Source organism: Quercus robur, chromosome 8, assembly GCF_932294415.1.
Source record: "Quercus robur chromosome 8, dhQueRobu3.1, whole genome shotgun sequence".
Lineage (NCBI taxonomy): Eukaryota > Viridiplantae > Streptophyta > Magnoliopsida > Fagales > Fagaceae > Quercus > Quercus robur.
In genome coordinates, this window is record NC_065541.1 from 17,933,301 (window position 1) to 17,957,315 (window position 24,015).

Genomic DNA, 24,015 nt, shown 5'->3' on the forward strand with positions numbered 1-24,015 from the left:
TATGGATTTAAATTAGAACTAATAAAAACTTAACACCTAAGATTTGTTGTGAAAACGTTGTGGATGTAACACCTCTCTCTCTCTCTCTCTCTCTCTTTATATATATAATATGATTTTTTTAAAGCAAAAAATGTTCCACTACAACTCACTTAGGTAGAGACTAATGACGAGAAAGATTTTCCTAAATTCGTTATCTGAGTTGTCTTATATAACTATTTTGTTTTGATTAGTGATAAACTTATAGTTCTATTGTCCCTCGCTTATTTTTAGCTTTTGATATTGGTCGTATATGTATGAAGCTATGAAGGTTTCTTATTGTTCAATCCTTGAGTTGCGTTTTGCTTGTTTAGCTATTCAAATTGAGTTGCCATGTCAAAAGGATAAAAATATTTTTTTTTTCTTTTTTTCAATAAGTAGCTGAAGAAGTAACTTTTGCAGAATCAGAATAAAGGAAAAAAAAAAAAAAATATATATATATATATATATAATCTTGATTTAATTTCTATTTTTTATTAAGAACAAATAAAAACTAAATTTGTGGGCTTTTTTGTGAGCTCTGCTCTGGCGTGAGCCCCTCTCTACCACTTTTTGTGGGCCTTTTGCCGTCTTTTTGTGGCAGTTTTAACTTTTTCATTTGCTAGTCTTGAGTTGGTTCAATGTGGTTGTATCTCCTCTGCCAACTTAACCGTTTCATTTGCAAGTCTCGAGTTGGTTCTATGTGGTTGTATCTCCTCCGTTGGTTGGCAGTTTGGCCCCCCTCAAATGCCCCTAGGATTCTTTGGGGTTTGGGTTAAAAGGGAGTATTTGGTGGAGATGTTGGGGTGAGTTGGATAGTTGGAGAGAGAGAGAAGGTGAGGGAGGAGAGAGCAAAGTGAGAGAGAAGTTGCCTCAGAGAGTGTGTATAAGATTAAAAAATAAAAAAATAAATAAATAAAAACAGAAAATCAAATGAATGTGCTCTGATATTCTCTTTGTAGATATTAGTGTATCAAGTAGCAACGTGTTGTTTGCTACGGTAATAGACGGGCAGATGTAGTGGGTCTTGAGATTTGTTTGCTACTGGGTAATTTTGCATTACCCAATAATAGGGGTGGCAAATGGGTGGATTTAGGATGGACATAATTGGGTTGGGTATATAAAACCTATTTACCCATTAAAACCCATTTAATTAATTGCTTCTAACCCAAATCCAACCCAACCCAATAATAAATTATGGGTAAACCCCAACCCACTCAATTATCCAATTATCAAAATTACCAAAATGCCACTAAAGTGAAAATGACTAAAGTACTTTAAAATTTTCAAAAATGACTAAAATGCCCCCAAATTTAAAATTACCAAAATACCCCCAAAAATTCAAAAAATGACTAAAATACCCTCGAAACCTAAAAAAGACCAAAATACTCCAGAAACCCAAAAAATGACCAAAATACCCCTTGAAACCCAAAAAATGACCAAAATACCCCTTGAAACCCAAAAAATTACCAAAATACCCTCAAAACACAAAAAATGACCAAAATACTCCCGAAACCCAAAAAATTACCAAAATACCCTCGAAACCAAAAAATTACCAAAATACCCCCGAAACCCAAAAAAGACCAACATACCCCCGAAACCTAAAAATGACCAAAATACTCCCGAAACCTAAAAAATGACCAAAATACACCCGAAACTCAAAAAATTACTAAAATACCCCGAAACCCAAAAAATGACCAAAATACCCCCAAAACCTTAAAATGAACAAAATACCCCTGAAACCAAAAAATGACCAAAATACCCCTAAAAATGACAAAAATACCCCCAAAAACTTAAAAATTACCAAAATACCCCTGAAATCTAAAAATTACCAAAATGATCACAAAACCTACAAAATGACCAAATACCCCAAGGAATTGAAAAAATGACCAAAATACTCCTGAAACCTAAAAATTACCAAAATATCCCCAAAACCCATAAAATGACCAAAATACGCTCGAAACAAAAAAATTACTAAAATACCCCCCCAAACATAAAAAAAATGACCAAAATACTCCTAAAACCCAAAAAATGACCAAAATACCCCTGAAATCTAAAAATGACCAAAATACCCCCAAAACCCAAAAAATGTCCAAAATATCCCCAAAACCTAAAAAATTACCAAAATAATCTCGAAGCCTAAAAATTAACCAAAATAACACTGAAACCTGAAAATGACAAAAATACCCCCGAAACCTTAAAAATGGCCAAAATAACCCCGAAACCTAAAAATTGATCAAAATAACCTAGAAACCAAAAAATGATCGAAATACCCTCGAAACCCAAAAAATGATCGAAATACCCTCGAAACCCAAAAATTAACTGAAATACCCATTGAAACCTAAAAAATGACCAAAGTACCCCTGAAACCTAAATATGACCAAAATAATTCCTAAACCTTAAAATTACCAAAATACCCCAAAACTTATAAAATGACAAAAATGCCCCTTAAACCCAATGACCAAAATACCCCAAAACCTATAAAATGACAAAAATGCCCCTTAAACCTAAAAAATTACCCAAATCCCTCCTAAAACTAAAAAATGACCAAAATACTCCCTAAACATAAAAAATGACCAAAATATCCCCTAAACCTAAAAATGACTAAGATAACTCAGAAACCTAAAGAATGATTGAAATATCCCAAAAACCTAAAAAGTTATTAAATGACCTCCAAAACCTAGAAAATTACAAAAAATGGCCCCAAAATCTAAAAGTTAATGAAACACCCCTAAAACCTAAAAAAATAGTGACATTCCCTCAAAACCTACAAAATGATTGAAATACTCTTAGAACCTTTAATTTAACGAAAATACCCTCGAAACATCCAAAATACCCCAAACCCATACTTTGGTAATTTTAGAGGCTACGGGTGTATTTTTTTCATCTTATAGGATTAGTGGTATGTTGGTCATTTTAGATATTTTGAGGGGTATTTTGGTCGCTTTATTGGTTTTAGAGGTATTTTGGTCATTTTACGGGTTTCAGGGTATTTTTAGTAATTTTAGAGGTTTTAGGTTGTTTGTGGCCATTTTAGAGGTTTTGGGTTTATTTGGGTCATTTCAAAGGATTTGGGGTATTTTCGTTACTTTATAGGTTTGAGGGTATTTTGGTCATTTTTTAGGTTTCATGGGTATTCTGGTAATTTTTTAGGTTTAGGTGGTATTTTGGTCATTTTATAGTTTTAGGGGGGTATTTTGGTCATTTTTAGGTTTCTAGATTATTTTGATCAATTTTAGGCTTTGGGGTTATTTTGGCCATTTTTTAGGTTTCGAGGGTATTTTTGTCATTTTTTAGGTTTCGGGGGTATTTTGGTCTTTTTTTATTTTATGTTTTGGGGTTATTTTGGTAATTTTTTAGGCTTTGGGGTTTTTTTTTTGCCCATTTTTTAGGTTTCAGGGGTATTTTGGTCATTTTTTGGATTTTAGGGGTATTTTGGTAATTTTTAGGTTTTGGGGGGTATTTTGGTAACTTTTTGGGTGTTAGGGGTATTTTGGTAATTTTTTGGGTTTCAGGGGTATTTTAGTTATTTTTTGGGTTTTGGGGGTATTTTGGTCATTTTGTAGGTTTTGGGGTTATTTTGGTAATTTTTAGGTTTTGGGGGTATTTTGGTAATTTTTAGGTTTCGAGGGTATTTTGGTCATTTTTTGGGGTTGAGGGGTATTTTGGTCATTTTATGGGTTTTGGGGAGTATTTTGGTAATTTTTAGGTTTTGGGGGTATTTTGGTAATTTTCAGGTTTTGGGGGGTATTTTGGTCATTTTTTGGATTTGGAGGGATATTTTGGTCATTTTTTGGGTTTCGGAGGTATTTTGGTCATTTTGTAGGTTTTGGGGTTATTTTGGTAATTTTTAGGGTTTGGGGGTATTTTGGTCATTTTTAGGGTTTGGGGGTATTTTGGTCATTTTTTAGGTTTAAGGGGGTATTTTGGTCTTTTTATTAAAAAAGTTTTTGGGGGTATTTTGGTCATTTTTAGGTTTAGGTGTTATTTTGGTCATTTTTAGGTTGAGGGGGTATTTTGGTAATTTTAGTGGTTTTGGGGCATTTTAGAGTTGGGTGATTTGTAGAAATGATAGTTTGATCATAATTGGGTACCCAATTAAAACCCAATAAACATTAATGTTAATTGGGTTTAATTGGGTTAATACCCATTTAACCCAATGAATAATTGGGTGGGTTTGGATCTCATTTAAGTGGGTGGGTTTGGATGAGCAAATGGGTTTTGGTTGATTTTGCCACCCCTACCCGATAGGGATGCTTTTACACGCCATCTTTTTACTGTCCTTTTACCACCTTACTAATTGTGATATTTCCCCATTTTATTTTTAATTAACATTTTGTTAATTAAAAATTTTCAAAATTTGAAAATTTTTATTGCTTTTAGAGTATTTACATCAACTTCTTCAAATTTTTAGTTAAACTAATCCAAAAAAACTCTACTTTTTCTAGTTTAGCTATCTATATATTTTATGTACACACATCAAACTCAATAATTTATTTCTTACTTCATTTAAATATTTATTTTTTTCTCTCTCCTCTTAGCATGTACTAGTATGGAAATATACCACCATCACCACGACACCATATACATCAAATCCACGACACAACCATGTACAATAGCACCACAGTACCACCATCAGAAACCCAACAAAACTCACATTAAAAACCCCATCACAATCACAAAACCCACATAAGAAAACTCCATAAGAAAACTAAATAAACCCAAACCCAACCACCATACTCCTCATGGCACCACCACAACACCACCATAAGAAACCCAACAAAACCCACATAAAAAAACCCCATCGCAATCACAAAAACCCACATAAAAATTCCCATAAAAACCAGACAAGCCCAAGCCCAACCACCACGACACCACTATGACACCACCATTAGAAACCCAACAAAACCCACATCAAAAACCCCACATCACTTGAGTCTCCATTTGATGCTAGAAGCCCCAACACCGACGCTCTCTGATCTTAGACCACCACTGATAGCAGTAACCTAGCGGATCTACTTTGATCTATTTTGATATATGGGTTGCTATGAGAGGGAGAGCACAGAAGACTAGGAGAGAGAGAGAGAGAGAGAGAGAGAGAGAGAGAGAGAGAGAGAGAGAGAGAGAGAGAGAGAGAGGGAGGTATATCAATTGGCAATTCAGCCTGATGATAAAAAATAATTATTATGGCATGGACGCCATTAGTTAATTCTCTTGATTCTATATTTAAAAAAAAATTATTATTATTTTAGCAATTGGGCTGAAAATATTGATATAATATTTTTCTTTTGACAAGTAAGAAACGTTTCTACTAAGAAAACTACTTTATAAAGAAGCACAAGTATTGATATAATATTGCCTAAAACATTGAAACTCAATAGTGCTAATGTTTGTTTTCAGCCTTGCCCTAGTAAGAATGGGGTGTTGTGTTTATTTGGAAACAACTTATTTAACTTTTTGCTGAATTTGTTTTTGTTGAAAGTGTGATAAAGTATACTTGTACTTTGAAAAATTTGAGAACTGGGTTGATTGGAAAGGAAAATGGTATGAAAATCACTTGCCAAACGATGACTGTGTACTTGACATGGGAAAAAGGCAGCTCGTGAATTTGCTTTTGTTTGGTGCTATATCTCTGCCGTATTGTTGGCATGTTAATTCCTTCTACGCCTTGAGGATGTATACTATGCATCGGATGCAGGGGTCTACTTCCATGTGAGAGGGAGGAAACATGCATCTGATGCATGATATATTTTCTCCTATGCCCCATCAGGTTGAGTCCTATTTTCAATGCCATTTTGTGTGTGTGTAAATTTTAGTATGGGAGAGTGGGTAAAAACTTAAAATATAATTGGAAAGCCTTGTACAAAACTATTATATTTATAGTGTAGAATAAGTAAAATTTATATATTAGAAATTTGGATTTGATTGTTTGAATATGGAGAGTATTTTGGGAGAATAGCTATGTAGTATTCTCTCTTTTCACATAATAGTGAATTTCATTAATTAAATTTATAGTAAAATTTTTCATATATGTGAGAAGATGGTGTATTAAGTCGTACTAGAAGGGTACCTAATAAATTCATTGAATTATGATTCTCTAAAGTTTTAAAAATTTATCAATCCATTATAAAATAAGTGGATTGGATTTTATCTGTTCCTTCGTATTGGTTCTTCAATTCCTTACCCGTCTTTCAACTTTCATGGTGAAGTATCATTTATGTATTTGAATCACTATAAAAATAATACATTCCATTGAATTAGTGGCAGAGCTAAAAACTTATATTGGGGTCCAAATTAAAAAGTATTAATATTTTTTTCTTTTTCTTTTTTACGTACTGCATACAATTATATGTTATATGTAGTTGAATAAAAGAAATTATAAACATAATTCAAGATTCAAATGAAGTGTGTCATTTAATTGATTTCATTTTCAGCTAGTACAATATTACAAACTCTGTCCTACACACGTGTGATCAAACCCAATCTTACTGTAATTGTAAGGTCAGCCAAACCATGGAATGGGATAAAGTAAAGGTAATCTAGGTTAAAAAAACATGAATCTTAAACGTCCAACTTGGCCACGAAGGTTTTAACTTCCAATGCAACTATACCATTATGCCTATCCTCCCAGGCCACAGCTAGCACCTTATCAAGTTGTGAGGTGTGACAACAAGCATGGTTCATTTTGTGCCACATTTAATAGCATCCTCGTGCCCTTTCTAAGCAATGATACTATAGCATTTCAAACCTTTTATGTATTTGGATTAGTTTTTATTTATTTATTTACTTTTGAAAAAATTTGCTAAAAATAGGTAGAAGTACAATCGTACCAAGAAAAAAAAAGAGGTTAAAAAAAATGAAAAAAGTTAATTCGAATGTTGATAAATCTCGGTTTTTTTTTTTTTTTTTTTGTGGGGGAAAGAAGGGGGGGGGGGGGGGGGGGGTGGTGGTGAAATCAAATATATATGTTGACAGGAAGTGCATGACATGATCACAATACTGTTCACTAATCAATCTTTTATCCCACGGAAGAAAAAAACAAAGATCGATAAAAACTAAACAAAGGGGAAGACCTAAACAAAGCCATCCTGTCCTCAATTTGCTTGTTACACCTTCTTCAAGCAAATTAAGTGTTGATGATAACAATTTTAAGAACGAACAACTATGAACAAGTAGAAAATATCGTGCAAAGGGTAGGAGCTTGTGGTCAATCAAAGTGCTTCAGAATTGCACATGGGATGGCATAAAATCCTAAATCGAAGATAGGCAAATGGAGTGTCCACAATTTGCTTGTTACACCGTCTTCAAGAAAATGGAGTGTTGATAACAATTTAAAGAAAGAAGAATAACCTTGAACAAGTAGAAAATATCAAGCAAATGGTAGGTTCGGATGGAGCTTTTGGTCAATCAAAGTGCCTCAAAATTGCCCATGGGGATGACATAAAATCCTAAATTGCAGACAAGCAACAATGCCTTTCATAAAATTTGGGAGAAATTACATTTTACCACTCTAAACTATACCTCATATTATACTTTATACCCTAAACTTTTTGAATGCACATTTTGTACCTTAAACTATGACCTTGTTACATTTTTCACTCTAATGTTAAGTTTATTGTTAACTTGGACAAAAATTCAAACGTTAGGATATAAAGTATAATCAGGAGTATAGTTTAAGATGATAAAATGTATTTTTTCCTTTGTTTTTAAAGAATTGAGAAGAGGGACAATTAGGTCGTATCACGTGGTGCCATATTTTTTCATCCAAGTTAACAGTAAACTTAATATTAGGGTGCTATTAGGGTGCAAAGTGTAATAAGGGTCATGATTTAGGGTACAAAACATGCTTTCAAAAAGTTTAATGTGCAAAGCGTAATTAAGAGTATAATTTAGGGTGGTAAAGTGCGATTTTTCCTAAAATTTGAGGTAAGGGATGACAAGAATATTTTCCTATGGCATGATTGGTGGCATCCAATGGTCACTCTATCATAGGTTTAATTGTCTCAAATTCTTACACTCTCCTATATGTGGAGCCTAAACTCCTCCTTAATAAGTGAGGTCAAACACATGAGATTTTTACATTTTAAATGAAAGGTATAGTTGAGACAAGAATCGAATTCAGAGTCTTTTGTTTTGATATAATGTTAAATTACCAATTGTTCTAAAGGTTTAAACTATTAGGAAATAGTGAATTTAATCATTTATATATAATATAAAAGCGAAACATTTGACTTTTCGTTGACCATTCCTTATTGCACCATGTGGCTACATAAATTACAACTATGTTTACATTTAAAAACACTGAAACATTATGCCTTTTCGACCATTGGTGTTCAGTTGTGTCTCTCTTGGGCAAAGTTATAGAATTAAATAAATAAATAAAAACCAACAAATAGGCCAAATCAATTATTTTTTAGCCTCACCTTCACACACAAGTTCACCAAAAATTTACTTTATCTAAAAAAAAAAAAAAACAGTTTAACTACAAAATTTGTTGTAGACTAAGACTACAACTTTACTCAATATCTTTTTATTGGAGGTAAAATTTGATAAATCTATCATAAGATTACATTTTCTTCTTATATCCTCCATGCTTGCAAAATTTGTAGAACATTAAAGATTAATAGTTATGTCATTAATAAATTATTTAAATTGCAAGTTTTTATAGTTTTAAATTATGCATAAAATATAATCTTATAAATTTTAAAGTAAACTAGCCTCTGAGCACGCACTCACGTGCGTGCTCAAAGGCTCTTTTTTTTTTTTGGGTAAGGGTTAATTTAGAGTATCCATTATAATTTCGGATCACTACATTTTCCAATTACAAAAAAAACCTAGGGATGTGATAAAAAATTATTTCACCACACATAATACTCATCACACCCCTAGGTTTTTTTTGTTATTAAAAAATGTAGTAATCCAAAATTATAATGGACGCTCTAAATTAACTCTTACCCAAAAAAAAAAGAAAAAGAAGAGCCTCAGAGGCTAGTTATTTATAACCAATAAATCTTTCATCCAAGTAAGTTAATTTTTGTTAACTATAAATATCAATTGGAATGATATCACCAATATTCTGCCGTAATGCACATTGAAAAATATAAAAGTAAAAGTTTGGGTTGATTTCCAACCAAATACTGTGAGCAAATCAGATATGTAAAGCATTATCTTTCAAACACTTAGATTTACTACAAAAATCAAGTGAAAATGTAATGATCTAATGGACCAATCGGAAGCAAGAGCAACTAAGTTAGTTTTTTTCATACCTTTGTATAATGCCATCAATGAACAAAAGCAACAATTAAACGCGAAAAGTTGTAACTTTTTAAATTTTCTAAGTTCTAACCACAAAATACAAATATAATCCCAAAGATATTGAGAGTGAGAAATTTATCTTGTACCTGAACGAAAAAGTAAAAGAAAGAGTGTGTGAGAGAGAAAGAAAGAGATGTGATACTGGTTGCAAACTGCTGTCTTCGATCACAGCCTTTCCACTAAACCAAATGAAATTCATCATTGAAAACAACTGAAAGAGAATCAAATAAACACCAACTTCATATCAGAGGAGAAAGGGAATAATTATTTACTTATTTTTTTTGAAAGTTATCAACCTGGATTGGAGATGTAAGCCCCATAAGTATATTTGTAAGCGGTTCTTTGTAGAGAAAGAGAAATAGCTGTCCATATAAAACAAAAAAAGAAATAGATCAATGTGTGTGGGGCTGGTGACTTTTTTATGGGATAAATCTTCAATTTGCGGAAGTTATCCTTGAGTAGTTTTGGTTAATTTTAAATTTTAAATTTCAATTAAGAATGGTGAGACATGCGATGATAATGGGGTGAAAAAAAGAAAAAGAAAAAGATAAATGGATTAGTGGGAGAGAAGAGAGGAAACGTGTGTTTATTTAACTTGTTTTTCTAATTTTGTTTTAAAGAAAAAAAAAAGGGTACAGTTGTTTAGAATAAGTGGGTTAGTAGGAGTGTTCCTATTTTGTAAGAAATAATTTTTTTCAAATTTACCTAAAATTTAGGAGTTTTTGAATTAATAATTTTACATGTCTAACCCTATTATTTAAGATTTACAAATAGGTAAATTTGAGGGTATTTTAGATATTAAAATTGAGAAATCCAAACAGGAGAAGCTCCTTAAATAGTAGTATAGATATATAAAACCTTCTCTTCAATTATTTTCCGTTCTGTTATGCCCCCTTTCCCTACTCAATTCCTTCTCCTGCATCATCATTCCGAAATGTCCCCACCACCACCTTTTTTCCATTCCCAACAGTCCGCCAATTATGGCATTTACAAGTTTCTGGTATTAGTTCTGTTCGGCAGGCCACAGAAACGGCAGTTGGGACAGATGAAGTTTTGGGGGTGAGACGGCTTCGTGGGGAGATGATATGGCGTTTTCGCTTAGTGGGTATTGGCCAGAATCATTGGGGCATTAGGAGACAATACGGTGTGTTGGGTTTTGCCTTTTATTTTGTTATTCCTTGCTTTGCTTTGCTTTATTTATTTATTTTTATATATTTATTTTTTCAATCAGTTTTATTTTTCTAGCTTTTTTTTTGCTTTGCTTTTGGATATGGATCCACATTAGAGAGATAGATTGTTGAGGATGATTACAATTGCTCTGTATTTATTCTGAAATTAAGTTTGTCTCATAATTTTAATTATGAATATGCATTGGTTGAGAAAGCATATGGACATGATGGGGACCTGTTTTGGCAGATATCACTATATCCTTTATGTTTCTTATATCACACTGATTGTATTGGCAAAAATCAATAATAGTTAGGTGTTAGGTTTCATCAATTTCATCTTGAGTTTGACCTTAAGTAGATGTGAGTATGTGTCATATGCAAAAAATCATCTCATCAAGATGAAATGGTGCAATCTTTCGTCAATTCACAAGTAAAGCCACTTAACAAATTTTAAAGATTAAAAAATAATGCAGTCCTACAATTTTTTTTTTTTTTTTTTAAATAAAAAAAAGACCCTTCTATTGAACCTTCAGTTATACCCAAAAAATATATATATATATATATATATATATATACTCATCATTTTACCTACTTCACATATTGACCTTATTCAAAATCACTCAAAAATAGAGGTTAGCGACTCTTATATGTTTCATTCACTTTGTTCTATGTTGTTTTAGATTTTATTTCATTTTAATTTTAGTAGATTCTGAAATTGACATGCAACATGTAGTATATTATTCATATCATCTCCTATTTAAAAGCATTTTATGCATTGAGTTCAAACAAAATGATATTTTCTTCAAAACTCTTTATGTAGCTTTCTCCGTGCATGCATGGGTTAGCAACTAGTTTAACCAAAATTCAAACAATTAGATTTGGTCACCTGCTCGATCAGAGGACTTAGTAGTTATTCAGAGCCAGCTGCACCCCATCCACTTAGTTGAAGAGGATAAACCAATCCGGTGATCGAGCACTTAGTAGTTATTCAGAGTGAGTTGCACCCCATCCACTAAGCTGAAGAGGATAAACCAATCTGGTGTATATGTGGCTCAGAGCTGTTTCCTATTACAGAGACCTGGGAAGCCATCAGAACAAAGCAACCTAAGGTTGAATAGTGGAATTTAGTTAGGTCTCTACAGAGATTCCTTGGCATGCCTTTATTTTGTGGCTGGCCTACAAAAATAGGCTGCCCACCGGATATATGCTACTACAATTGGGTTATAAGGTTGATGCACTGTTTATTTTTTGACAGTAAATTGAAAGCAAGAATTATATTTTCTTTGAGTGTGGTTTCTCTGCCAAAATATGGAAAGTTCTTATGAATAAGTCCTTGATTAATAACCCTGAAATGGAATGGGACGGATTGGTGGTCTGGAGCTTGCAGAATTCGAGAGGAAAGGATATCAGTGATGTGAACTGCAGGCTGGTTTGGGGAGCAGCTGTATATAAAATATGGTGTCAAAGAAATGCGAGAATTTTTGGAGGCAAAATCGTAAATGGAGCCTAATAGAGGATGTTTTCTAGCAAATAAGGTCAAGAATTGTAAAAAGAGGAAAATTTAAGATCCCCCAAAGAATAGACTGATATGCTTGTACTGAGGATTCCCTCTGTGAGAAATTAAAGTCTGTGGAGCATCCACAGCAGTGGAGCTAAATTTTTAGCAATTTAGCTCCACCAAAAGTTACTTTATCTATTTTACCTACACATATACTGCAGCAGTGGATCTATTTTAGCTTTCAGCATAATAAAATAATATAAACATCACAATAAAATATTATAACCACTACAATAAAATAATATATTCTACTACCAAAAAAATATTACACAACAACCTCAACCACCTCTACCATCAACCACAGGCACAACCACCACCAACACCACCACCACCACCACCACTACCGGCAGTCCACAGCAAAAAAAAAAAAAAAAAACCACAACGAGCACAAGCCCACTGCCACAAACACAAACACAAGCCCACTTGCCCACGACAGATCGGAAAACATAAACACAAACCCACATCGGCGCTGGGCCTCGCAGAGAGAGGGTGGAGCTCGGAGGTTCGGCCTTTGAGGTGGAGAACGCAAAGAGTGGTCGGCATTAGGCTGGACTTCGGTCGGCGCTGGGCAGTAAGGAGTGGTCGGCGCTGAGTTGGGCTTCGATCGGCGATCGGCGCTGGGCAGCGAGGAGTGATCGGCGCTGGGCTGGGCTTCGATCAGTGATCGGTGCTGAGGAGTGGTCGACGTTGGGATGGGCTTCGATCGGCGATCAGCGCTGGGCAGCGAGGAGTGGTCGGCGCTGGGATGGACTTCGATCGGCGATTGGCGCTGGGCAGTGAGGAGTGGTCGGCGCTGGGCTTCGGAGCAACGGACTGAGCAGAGAGACCGGTTTGATTAAAATGGAAGACTAGAAGAGGAAGAAAGAAGAGACACCGGAGAGAGAGAAAGAAAAAGAAAAAGGAAAAAATATTTTTTTAATAGAAGAGGAGAGAGGAATTTAATAAAATAATATTTTTTCTTTTAGCTGTTATGAACAGTGCACATCTATTTATAGATGTGCACTGTAACAATGGAGCTAAATTTTTTAGATTTAGCTCCACTGCTGCAGCAAGGTTTTTATGTTTGTGGAGCTAAATTTTAGCATTATAGCATTATAGCTACACTGCTGCAAATGCTCTTATATTTTGTTTTGGTATTGTTGAACTATTTTGCAGTGTCAAGTGCACAGAGTTGCTAGTAGTTTTGGGAGGTTGTGCTCTGTTAGTTGCTTTTTTTGGCTTTTCTTATATGTGTTGCAGATTTGTTCTGCTTTGGGCTGTATTTTGTTCTTTCGGTGAGTTGTAGTTTTGATTGATGTGTATCCTTCTTTTGTGATTTAATGAAAGTGATCTTATTCATTCCACAAAAAAAAAAAAAAAAAATCATGCAAATGGGGAAAACAAGATTAACAGCTACTAAAGAAAGTGCAACTTTCAATAGTAACCACAACCATAACGAAAAGGTCAATCATCAGAACAATCTACTCATTTCAAGAAATTAAGAGCAGAAGTCATTGTAAACATTGAACTCGTAGCAAAATTCAGGATCATTCATGCATAAAAAACATTAAGTTAAAATTGCAGCTGTATCAAAAGGGATAAGAATGTACAGTACCACTATATCTCAATTCCTTTTTTTCTTTTTTCTTTTTTTTCAAAAAATGATTATTCTTTTACAATGAGAGGCATAAGTTACTGCAACAAGTAAAAAGCTATAGTAAAAAAGAAAAAGGGGGAAAAAAAGAGAGCAAAACAACAAGCTCCTAGTGATATTACCAAAATTGGGAGAGATAATCAGTTATCTTCAGGACTTCAATCTGTACCTCTTTTAATTTTTTTATTCAATCAGTGCCAAACAAGAAATTAATATAAATATACAAGATAAACAGGTCGGCACCTTTTAGGGGGCCATGAGTCCTTCAATAGTGTAAACGAGAGAGTCCACCCAGTCAACTCGAAATAGTAATGTCTGCAATGTGTGCATCACATCATATTCTGGATCGAGCTTCCGCTGCCACCCCTAAAGGAAGGAGGTAGAAGAGCAACAAAAATTAAAAAATAATTAAAACCAAGTTTTCCTTAAACTGTCTACAGAAACATATATCATTCAAGGTCACAGCAATACTTATGTAAACCATTACAAATACTAAAAGAATAATATTTCAAATATGATGTTAGCCTATGGTATTTTCCTTGCCTCCAGGGCTGACATAAGAAGCATTGATACGTCAATGTGTTAATGACCAAAAAGAGAAAAACAAATAAAAAGAAAGAAAGAAAGAAGAAGGAAACTGGCACGGGGAGGTTAGGGATGTGTCACTGTAAAATTATTGAAGCAAATAAGTGCACAGCGAGGCATCTTAAGTTATGGGGCAACTTTTCCCCTTCCCCTTCCCCTTCCCTGGAACCACTGCCACCCACACCCCACCTCTCCCTGCGTCCGGAGGGAAAAAAAAAGAAGAGGAAGAAGAAGAAGAAGAAAATGGATTGTTGGACCATGCCTGCAATCGCCTTCTCCAATTATGCTTAATTGATTCTTTTGCTTGATATCTAATGAACTTGCTGAGCACACAAATATTTAATTATAAAATGCCTGGATCAAATATTGATTACAGTTTGAAAGATTATTCAAAGGGAAACCCCTAAATGAAAGAAGGGAGAGCTATACAGCTACCATCTAAAGCTCAAAGTATCTACAAAATCCAAGAAATATGAAGCAGTACAGGGCCTTGCAGCTTGATACACTCATAAAGAGAGCCCAAGAATTCAGACTTCATCTAGATTACCAAGCCTTTCCTTCAAAGTTACGTGCATTCCTTTCTCTCCATATACTCCACATTAGACGATAGAATGGCCCCCCATATTTTAGGCTGCTATTCTTTTTTCTTTTTTCTTTTTTCTTTTTTTTTTGGTTTGCCAAAGGTCTTCTTCCAACTAATTGGTAATTCAGACACTTGACTTTGGCATTACCTAACTCACTCACAGTAGACAAAACAAAAATGTCTAGAACTCTGGCTGCCCCCTTTATGAAGAAAGGATGATCTATGGACTCTCTTGTCATATTTGTTCATACAACACCCATCATATTCTTCTTGTTCAAATTATCCATTGTTAGAATTTTACCCTTCACTGTAATCCAAATGAAGAAAGCAACATGAGGTGAAGCTCTAACATGCCTAAGGGTTCTCCAAGGAAGAAATTTATCACTCCCTTCCTCAGCACTTTGTAGTGATTACTTACTCTAAAACCCTAGTTTCTAGAACTAGACCAAACCATCTTATCCTCTTGAACTTGTTGCACCTTAGCTGCATACATCTCCCAAAAAAAAAATCCATTTACTCTAACTACCACTCCTGAACAGCTCAAATAAATGAAGGGTTCCATTGAATAACTGATGCGGGAGATGCAAGAAAATTATTATTTAATATTATTTATGTTTGCAAGTCAATTTTATTTTTATGTTTTAGGTCGTAGTTTATTGGGCTATTAGTATTTTAATTTGGGAAGCAAGGTTATTTTTGTAATAAGGCAATTAAGGTTTCCTAACCAATTAGAACTAGGGCTTAGCAATCCTTTATAAGCAACCTATTGTACTCCTTAAGGAGATAGTTGATATTTTGATGAATGAAAAAACAATGGCCGTTTGGTCCTTCTTTGGTCTAGTGCTGACTCCATGTCTACCCTAGGTGTTGACTCTAGGCCTAGTGTTGACTCCTAGGTCATATCTTTTATTTTTCCATTGTTTTAGTTTTGTTCTAGTTGTCCTGCGTCAATAACACCATTTGTGATCTCTAAATAATCCTCCATTGTCAACTCTTTGTTTCTTGCAATTTGGAATAGCTCTGAGGAGCTGTTCTTGAAGCTATCTAATAAAATATTACTCATCCCAAAAGTTTAAGCTGCTAGAAAGGAATGAATCTAATCATTTAACTATTATTCTAAAACCTCCCCTCACTTGCGAGCCCATAATAAGTGAAGCCCAACATGTGGGATTGTAACTTTCAAATGGGAGGTAGACTGGAAACAATTTGAACTTAGGACTATCTACTTTGATACCATGACAAATTACGATTTGTCCCCAAAACATAAAGTGTTAGGAAATAATGAGTTTAATAATACCATCCTTTCCACACCAACAATCATGCAAAAAGTGAATCCAAGTACCATTTCCCATCTTGAAACTGATAAAATTCTCAAATTTAACCCAGCCTTGGTGTATAAATTTCCATAAGCAAACACCATATGGACCCCTCACACTTTCCATGCACCACACAAAGAGATCCTCTATCTAATCTCTATCAATCCTTGCCAAAAAGCTTCCCTCTCCACCACAGAACACCACAACAATTTATCTAGAAGAGCTTGGTTGAAAATCACAACTTCATAACCCCCTAAAACTTCCAAGCTCTTGGGCTAGCAAGTATAATTTGTTAATGAGATGAAATATAATTCTTCCCCCATTCCACCCCATAGCAAATCCCTTTAGAATTTTTTTCTCATTCTCCTTGCTATCCCCAACAAGAAGTGGAAAACTAGACATAAAATGAGTGGAAGGTTAGAAAGTGTACTCTTTAATAGAGTGAGTCATCCATCTTTGATAAATGGAATTTCTTCCAACTTGTTAATCTTTTTTCTATCCTCTCATTTATGCCACCCCAAAAAGATTTCGTCATAGAACTGAGTTTTTCTTAAAATGAGCTCCTATAATTAGATCAAACTCGGGAGGGAAAATTCTAAAACTGAGTACTAAAAGTCAAAAGATTAGGAAAAAAAAAAATCAAAGCTTAAATGTAGGTATGTGTGTGTGTGTGTGTATAACTTGTTTGATGGGTAAGTTACAAACGCACCCAATGGGTCTTCAACCCATGACCTCACCCTCCCCTTAGAACATTTAATGTGCCAGTTGGGCTACAGCTCATTGGCTTTCTTATTAAATAAAGATCTAGTGTTTGCCAAAACTAATAGTCAAATGAATAATCCTTTTTCCCCCTATTGGTAAGTGACAATGCAACTGATAGTTGTTGAACCCACAACTTCACATTCACCTGAATTCTTGGACAAACGCATAGAAAGAAGGAAGGGGGGGGGGGGGGGGGGGGGAGGGGGGTTCTTTGTGCTCTAGCTTACTGGCTATTTACAATTAAACGTTATGCACAATCACCACAATTTCAATGAAGATGTTAATAGAAAATTATCCCAAATCAGAATGTGGCACCTGAGAGAACCCATGGACTAAAGGGATAGGGAAGGATAGTAGAGTCAGCAAGCTCTCTCTGTTTTTAAAGAAACTTAGTTGACCTTAGCCTTTTTGTTGCTAAGAGACAATACAAAGCAACAATAATTGTTCCAGTGACACACCAACTATGCTTTGAAAGTGGATTATAGGAATTATAAAAAAATTAAATGTAGTTGCTGTGTCACTATTCCTCCTAAGCCTTAACCTATTGGGAAAGGAAAAAGAACTATATAACAAAAGTGTTGTTATAGAGGATGACATTTTATGTTAGAAATAATAAATAGGTATGAATATAATAAAAGAAATAACAAAGAAGTGATGTAGGACAAACTGGAGAATATGTATTTGTATACTTATGGAGAGTTAAGGTTTAGGAGGATTTGTGGATTTTTGGGTTTAAAAATTAAAACATTTTAGAAGAGTTAGGATTCAAGAATGAATATGAGTTCACTAAAAAAGGGAAAATTTGATTAGGGTTGAAAATAGGGAAACAAGAAACGGAAATAGAATTTATCCATGATTTCTAAAGAGTGTGCATGAATAGTCTGAGTGAGAGGCGTGTGTGAAGAGTACACACGTGAACAATATCTATGAACAGAACCCGTGAACAATACTGCACAAAAGAAAGAAAAGAGTGAAGAGAAAGTGGCAAAAGAACACTCAGGCCAACGTGCCTCAATCAATGTTGGAAAAAACGTTGAGAGCACTTAAGTGCATAGGTCTCTTGGAGTTTAGACGCAAAGGGCAAGTGTGCGCCTGATTGAAGTAAAACAAACAGTTTTCAAATATAATATCATACATATATGTGTGTTTGTGTAGCTATATGATAAAAAATAATAAGAACTCAAAATTTGCATATTTTACCTAGTAGGTAACTGCAATTGTATGATGTTTGTAAGTTCAAATTTTACCTAAGTTAATTCAATTCATAAAATTGTTATATAGTCTTTTTTTTTTTGATAAGTAATAAGATATATTGATAAAAAGGAACACCCAAGTGCACTGGAAGTGAACAAGGGATAGGAAATCAAATACAAAAATTACAAGAGTCTAGGAAAACAATATAAGAAGGGAAAGATTTATTTTGCAAAGCAAACAACCAATCCCGTAATGTTCTAAAAAAGAGAAGCTTGAGGTCCGGAATAGATCTCTCAGAATCTTCAAAACATCTACTATTCCTCTCCCTCCAAAGGCACCACAATAAGCAATGAGGAATGATAGACCAAATAAAACCATTTCGATGACGACCAAAGCTGCCTTGCCAACAACGCAGTAGCCCCAAAACAGAGTGTGGCATAACCCAAGAAACTCCAAAAAGACCCAAAACCATAGACCATAGATCCGAAGCAAAAGGACAATGAAGGAATAGATGGTCAATCGATTCACCATTTCTCTTACACATGTAGCACCAATCCAAAATCCATACCTTCCTTTTATGTAAATTATCAATCGTCAAGCATTTCCCTAAGGCAGCAGTCCAAACAAAGAAAGCAACTCTAGAGGGAATCTTCTGCTTCCAAATACTTTTCCAAGGAAAACCAAAGAAGGCGGAGCCAGCTAAAATTCTATAATAATCACTAACCAAGAAACCCTTAACTTTGCTAGGAATCCAACACAATTTATCCTCACCTAGCCCCCTTATAAAATTGTTATATAGTCAATTGAAAATAATTATCAATGGTCAATATCATAATGATCTAGTCATAGTAAGTTTAAACATAATACTTTGTATAATTATCTTGTGCCTTATCATGATGGTTATGATCAAATGATGTATATGGTTCAATCAACATATATCTAAAGTCAAAGACCAAAAAGCAAAAGAATTGTAAATCGTATCTTATGACATATAAATAAGAATTTTGCGTGCATAATACAACACCCTAAGGGTAGTAGTTGTGTGGTAAATCATTGATACATGTCATTTTTTTAAAGATCAAGCAATTAATTTTGATAATCCACATCTCTTTTAGCAAAAAAATAAAAAAGTGTGCCTAGGTGTGCTTTGTGCTTCTTCAAAAAGCTCCAAAAAAGCGTGCTTCATTAAATGATTTTTTGGCCTAGCGAAGTGTTGAGAGCTTGGGGCTTCGAGCTTTGAGCTTAAGAGCACACTTTTAACAACACTGGCCTCAATACTCAAAACACCCAATATTTTATTGATCATCTCTAAGTTGTTTGAGTATAATAACGTACTTATATTAGATCCTAAAACTAGGACCTCTACTTTGACTAGTAAACCAGAGTCTACACATAAAAGCCCTCAAACTACATAAGACTCCAATTATTAATAAAATAAACCCAAGGCCCACAACTATGCCCATACCCAACAATTGCAAAATTACTAAATACTCGACTCTAGAATAACCAAATAAAATATAAAAACCTAATTAACTACCATGGACACCTATTTTTGGGCTTCGCCTTAATTTTAGGCTTCCAAAGAGGATATTGCTTCTCTAACAATGATATGGGTTTGCCAAGATTGTGCCATCATGTAGCCACAGTTGAGTTAATTAATTTTAAGTGATACGAACAATTGATAGGCAGTTAGGCATGTTGGGTAACAGTAGATCTATCTGCAACTTTCAGAGGGCGAAAAAATGAGAGTGATACAGAAGGGGACACAGAAAGAAGACAGAAATTACCTCAAGAACCAAAGTGGTTACCATCACAGCACAAACATTGCCATCGACGTTCACTTTATGACGCCTGACTTGCTCAAGCAATTGCTGCATGCAGTCACCGGGATGAAGAAGATGTCCAAGGGACTCCCAATGTTTGAAAGATTTTTCCACTTCCTGTTAAACAAGAGGAATTACTTAAAAATTTGACTAAAATTATAAAAACTTTAAAACTATGCTGCATTCAGATTATATGAATGCAAATTTATGAGATAACTTGAAAATGACAACATGAATATTTTGATTAATGATATGATAATTTTTTGCAATATTCTTATATTGACCGGATTAGTCTTCCTTTTTTTTTTTATATAAATTTTTAATGATTGGTAAGTTTCACTCTCACCCAATGGGTCTTGAACTACAACCTCACCCTCCACCTAGCAATTAAAGGGGAGGATGTGCCACTTGAACTAGAGCTAATTGGCAACCAGATTAGGAAAATGTATAATTTCTTTCTCTAAAAGCAGTCAAAAACTGTAAATATAAGCTTGCAAATTTTTAATAATAAGAACTACAAGCTACCTCTACACAAAAGCTTTATAGCCGATGCATTACCTCAATGAAAGCCCTTGGATTTGGGCAGTTTTGCTGTTTAGATAATCTTAGTGTGCACTCTGCAGCAGTTCGACCATCTCTAAGGGCAACAGCCTTAAAGAATTCCAGTAGATTCACTTGATATTTCTTAGAAAGTTCAGCAGTCATTCCTACATCAAGGAGAATGACATGAGGCTTCGATCTAAAGATCCGCTTATGTTGTGGTTTGCTATGTGCCACTCGGACAAGTATATTTCCAGGATGCATGTCTGCATGAACAAAATTGTCTACCTGGAGTAAAAAACAATTTCTCAGCTAATGTACTCAAGTGTTTCACTTATGGAGAATCTAATTTCATAAAGACTAAACTAATAACAGGAATTTTGAATTACATATCAAGACAATAATAATATTGCTGGGCAAAGTAATCAATAAAACCCTATTTTACAAGCTTCTTGAGATCTTGTGTTACCCTCAAACCACTTCAGGGTTACACCAAAAGCACTCTACAGCTCTTATGAGCACAGAATTATAGTTATCTAGGTGTCCCATATTTGATATGACACCTGAGTTGAGAGATTTTAGTGACTAATATTTGAGAAATTTACCTTTACATGGTCAATTTCTTTTGATCATTCACTCTCACAATTATTCGTATCATCTGTATTTTATCACCCTAGATTCTAGGGTGACTCAAGGAGGAGATATTATTCAACTTTAACTTTCCAGGACAAATGAAGAATACAACACAAATATATTTAGAACCAAAAGTTGCCATAAGAAGACATATGAAAGAAAAGAAGAAAAACAGTTGAAAAGAGAATATAAGATACCAAAAGCATCTTTAAAAGTGTATGGGTTCCGATGTGAGCAAGGGCACTTTTAATTTGATCATTTCCTTTAAGCCCTTCAACATAATGCAGAACACTTTCACCTTGTTCATAAGTTTCAACTAGTACAGATGGGTGCACCAGGGGATATAGAGGCCTTGGGAATGAGACGTCCTTCCATTTTCGGAAATTGTATATAAAACGATTCAAATGAGCAGCTTCCCTTGAAAGATCAACCTGCGACATCATGAACACAGCAAATTGCTGTATGCTTTCATCCAATCTCAACCATTTCAGATTAGGAATGAAAATGGAGATTTTGGCCACAAAATTAATGATCATAAAATCCCTTCTAATTGCTTCTCCAACACCTGGATGTCGAACCTTAACAGCAACAACAACGGGCTTGATCGGTTGACCAGGATATCTATATTTCAGTGTTGCTTGATGAACTTGAGCAACACTTCCAGATGCCACAGGTTCCTGATCAAAATTTTCAAAGATTTCAGGCAGCTTTCGACCAAATGCCCTTTCAACGGTTTTTTTGGTGACTGAAAAACTATGTGCTGGTGCATTGCTATGCAGTCTTGCAAGTTCACTGCACAAATCTCGGGGGAAGAGATCTGGTCTTGTTGCAGCCCATTGACCCCATTTTATGAATGCTGGGCCTGCCTTTTCAAGTGTATGATGGACAACATGAAGCCATCTTTTCCGAAACTCAACACCAAGGGAGTCTGCAAAAGGAGCCATAGCTATGCAGGGTGAGAATAAAATTGCTAAATAGATAGCTCTGAGAAACAAGATAAAGCCCTCCAGAACTGAATACACAAACAAGGTTAAATAAACATGTCCGTCTTGCGCATGCGTATACAAAGTATCCCTTGTTGGCAAGTATTCTGCTTCTGCCCATGTTTGTTGTGTCCAAGCAAGCTCCCCGATTATGACAGCAATAACACCAGGGGCAAGAAGATTTGATCGAGTCAAAGCCAGGCTCACCGCACAGGCAATCCGATTTATTGGAGGTAAAGCTGGGCTACTGTGGGAACATATTTGAAAAAACCTTTTCCAAGCAATTTGCACATGGGGAGAAATTATCTTATTCACTAAAAGGCCATAGAAGCTTCTGAAACCTCTAAGGTGTAACAGGCTCTCTTTTGCTTTAAATAATGTAAAAGGAGAAGGTCCTCTAAAACAAAATTCAGACTTTGAGAAATTTCTGCATAGGGAGTAATGGGGCCCAAGTGTTTTATGTGCCCCACATCTATTTACTTCTAAGCAGCTAGTCTTCTGATTTGGAAGAAGGGAATGTGCAACCCTTCTAACATTTCCACCGGTCCAAAATCTGCACATTACAATTATGTATTTAGAATTCCATAACACACTAAGCTAATAAACAAATGGTATATAAGACAAGAGCACAAACCTGGAAACTAATGTGAAAAAATTATATAAATATTAAATTAGTGTTACTATGTAAGTTTTACCAATTTTCAGAGATCTTAATGTTTGAAGATGACCAAAAAAGATTGAGCTATACTCTATTAGTTTCTTAGAGACAAGAATGTCATAGTCTTTTGAAACTTTTTGATTAGGATCATTTCCTTTTGAGAGTTAATACATCTAGCTACATTACTGAAAATCCTACCTCACTACTATAGTTCACAAAGAAGCAATCCTTCATTGATAAACAAAATGCTGCATCAGAATGTAAACACAGGAGTTTACTTCAAAAGATGTACACAAAATATTCCATAAAACAACATACTAGTATCATTGTTAAAGCTAAATGCATCATTCAACATGTACAAATTTCTTTTCTTGATCACATTAATCATACCAGCTTCCTTTGGATAATAACACAGCTTACTAATATCGCATTCATGTTACATGTCCCATTCAACACCGTGTTCACATCTCTCTGCTTTGGTCCGTTTGGATTGAGGGGGAGTAGAGTAGAGTTGACCGGAAATTAGACAGAAATTAGGAACAAGAACCCCAACCAAATTTATAGGAACAAGAACTGGGTCAAAATTTTCTAAAAAAATATACACTTTTTATAGTCAAGAACCTTGAAACAAAAAAAGCAAAAAAAAAAAAGCATGGTAAATGATCGAAAATTTTGATTGGTTTTTAATCAAAAACCTATTTTCCTTGACTACTACTTCGTTACGCTCCGTTTGGTTGCCGATCAAATGAAAACTTAAAATGCTGAATTTTCAAATTTAAAAAACATTCCAAATGCGACAGATATTTTCATTATTTTATAGTTACACTCAAGTCTACCAAACAGAACGGCAACAATAAGGTGAATTGAAAAGGAGATTAAGAGAGAGTTGTAGAAGCTACTGACCTGGCCATGGCGATTGGGGTTGGGGTTGGCGATCAGAATCGGTGGTGGAGAGCTCTGAAATACGCAAGTAGTGTAGTACACTCACTGGGACCGGACGGCATTTTTTAGCTGGCAACTTCATCGGGCGTCGGAGTATGACGTTAATCATCCATCGCCGCCGCTATTGGTGGCGATGACCATGGTTTTGTGGTGTGCGTGTTGGTCGTGTGAGAGATTGAGGCTACTATGGGAGTGTTGAGCTTCGGCCTAAATTGGGGGATCTGGCATAGAACTAATAGAAGTCAGTGATTGTTTCTTTACCTATAATTTGGGATAGCCTTTTAACTTTTTTTATTTAATTTCAGT

At 34.8% G+C, this 24,015-nt stretch overlaps 1 protein-coding gene across 9 annotated transcripts; it reads right to left on the minus strand.

Moving 5' to 3' along the window:
• Nucleotides 1-9,316: 9,316 nt before the first annotated feature.
• LOC126694855 (uncharacterized) lies at nt 9,317-24,015 on the minus strand. Of its 9 annotated transcripts, XR_007645914.1 has the most exons (8): nt 23,671-24,015; nt 21,324-22,662; nt 20,512-20,781; nt 19,918-20,070; nt 13,934-14,056; nt 11,386-11,577; nt 9,627-9,692; nt 9,317-9,541 (listed from the first exon to the last, which is right to left on the minus strand). XR_007645914.1 is itself a non-coding variant. In XM_050391373.1 (6 exons), exons 1-5 carry the CDS (start codon nt 23,676-23,678, stop codon nt 13,937-13,939), a joined length of 1,890 nt encoding a protein of 629 aa, XP_050247330.1. In that variant the 5' UTR covers nt 23,679-24,015; the 3' UTR covers nt 9,317-9,692; nt 13,934-13,936. The 9 variants fall into 9 exon arrangements, 4 of the variants coding, with proteins under 4 accessions (XP_050247330.1, XP_050247327.1, XP_050247328.1 ...); XR_007645917.1 differs by having other exon boundaries at nt 9,317-9,692; nt 11,386-11,564; XR_007645915.1 differs by lacking the exon at nt 9,627-9,692.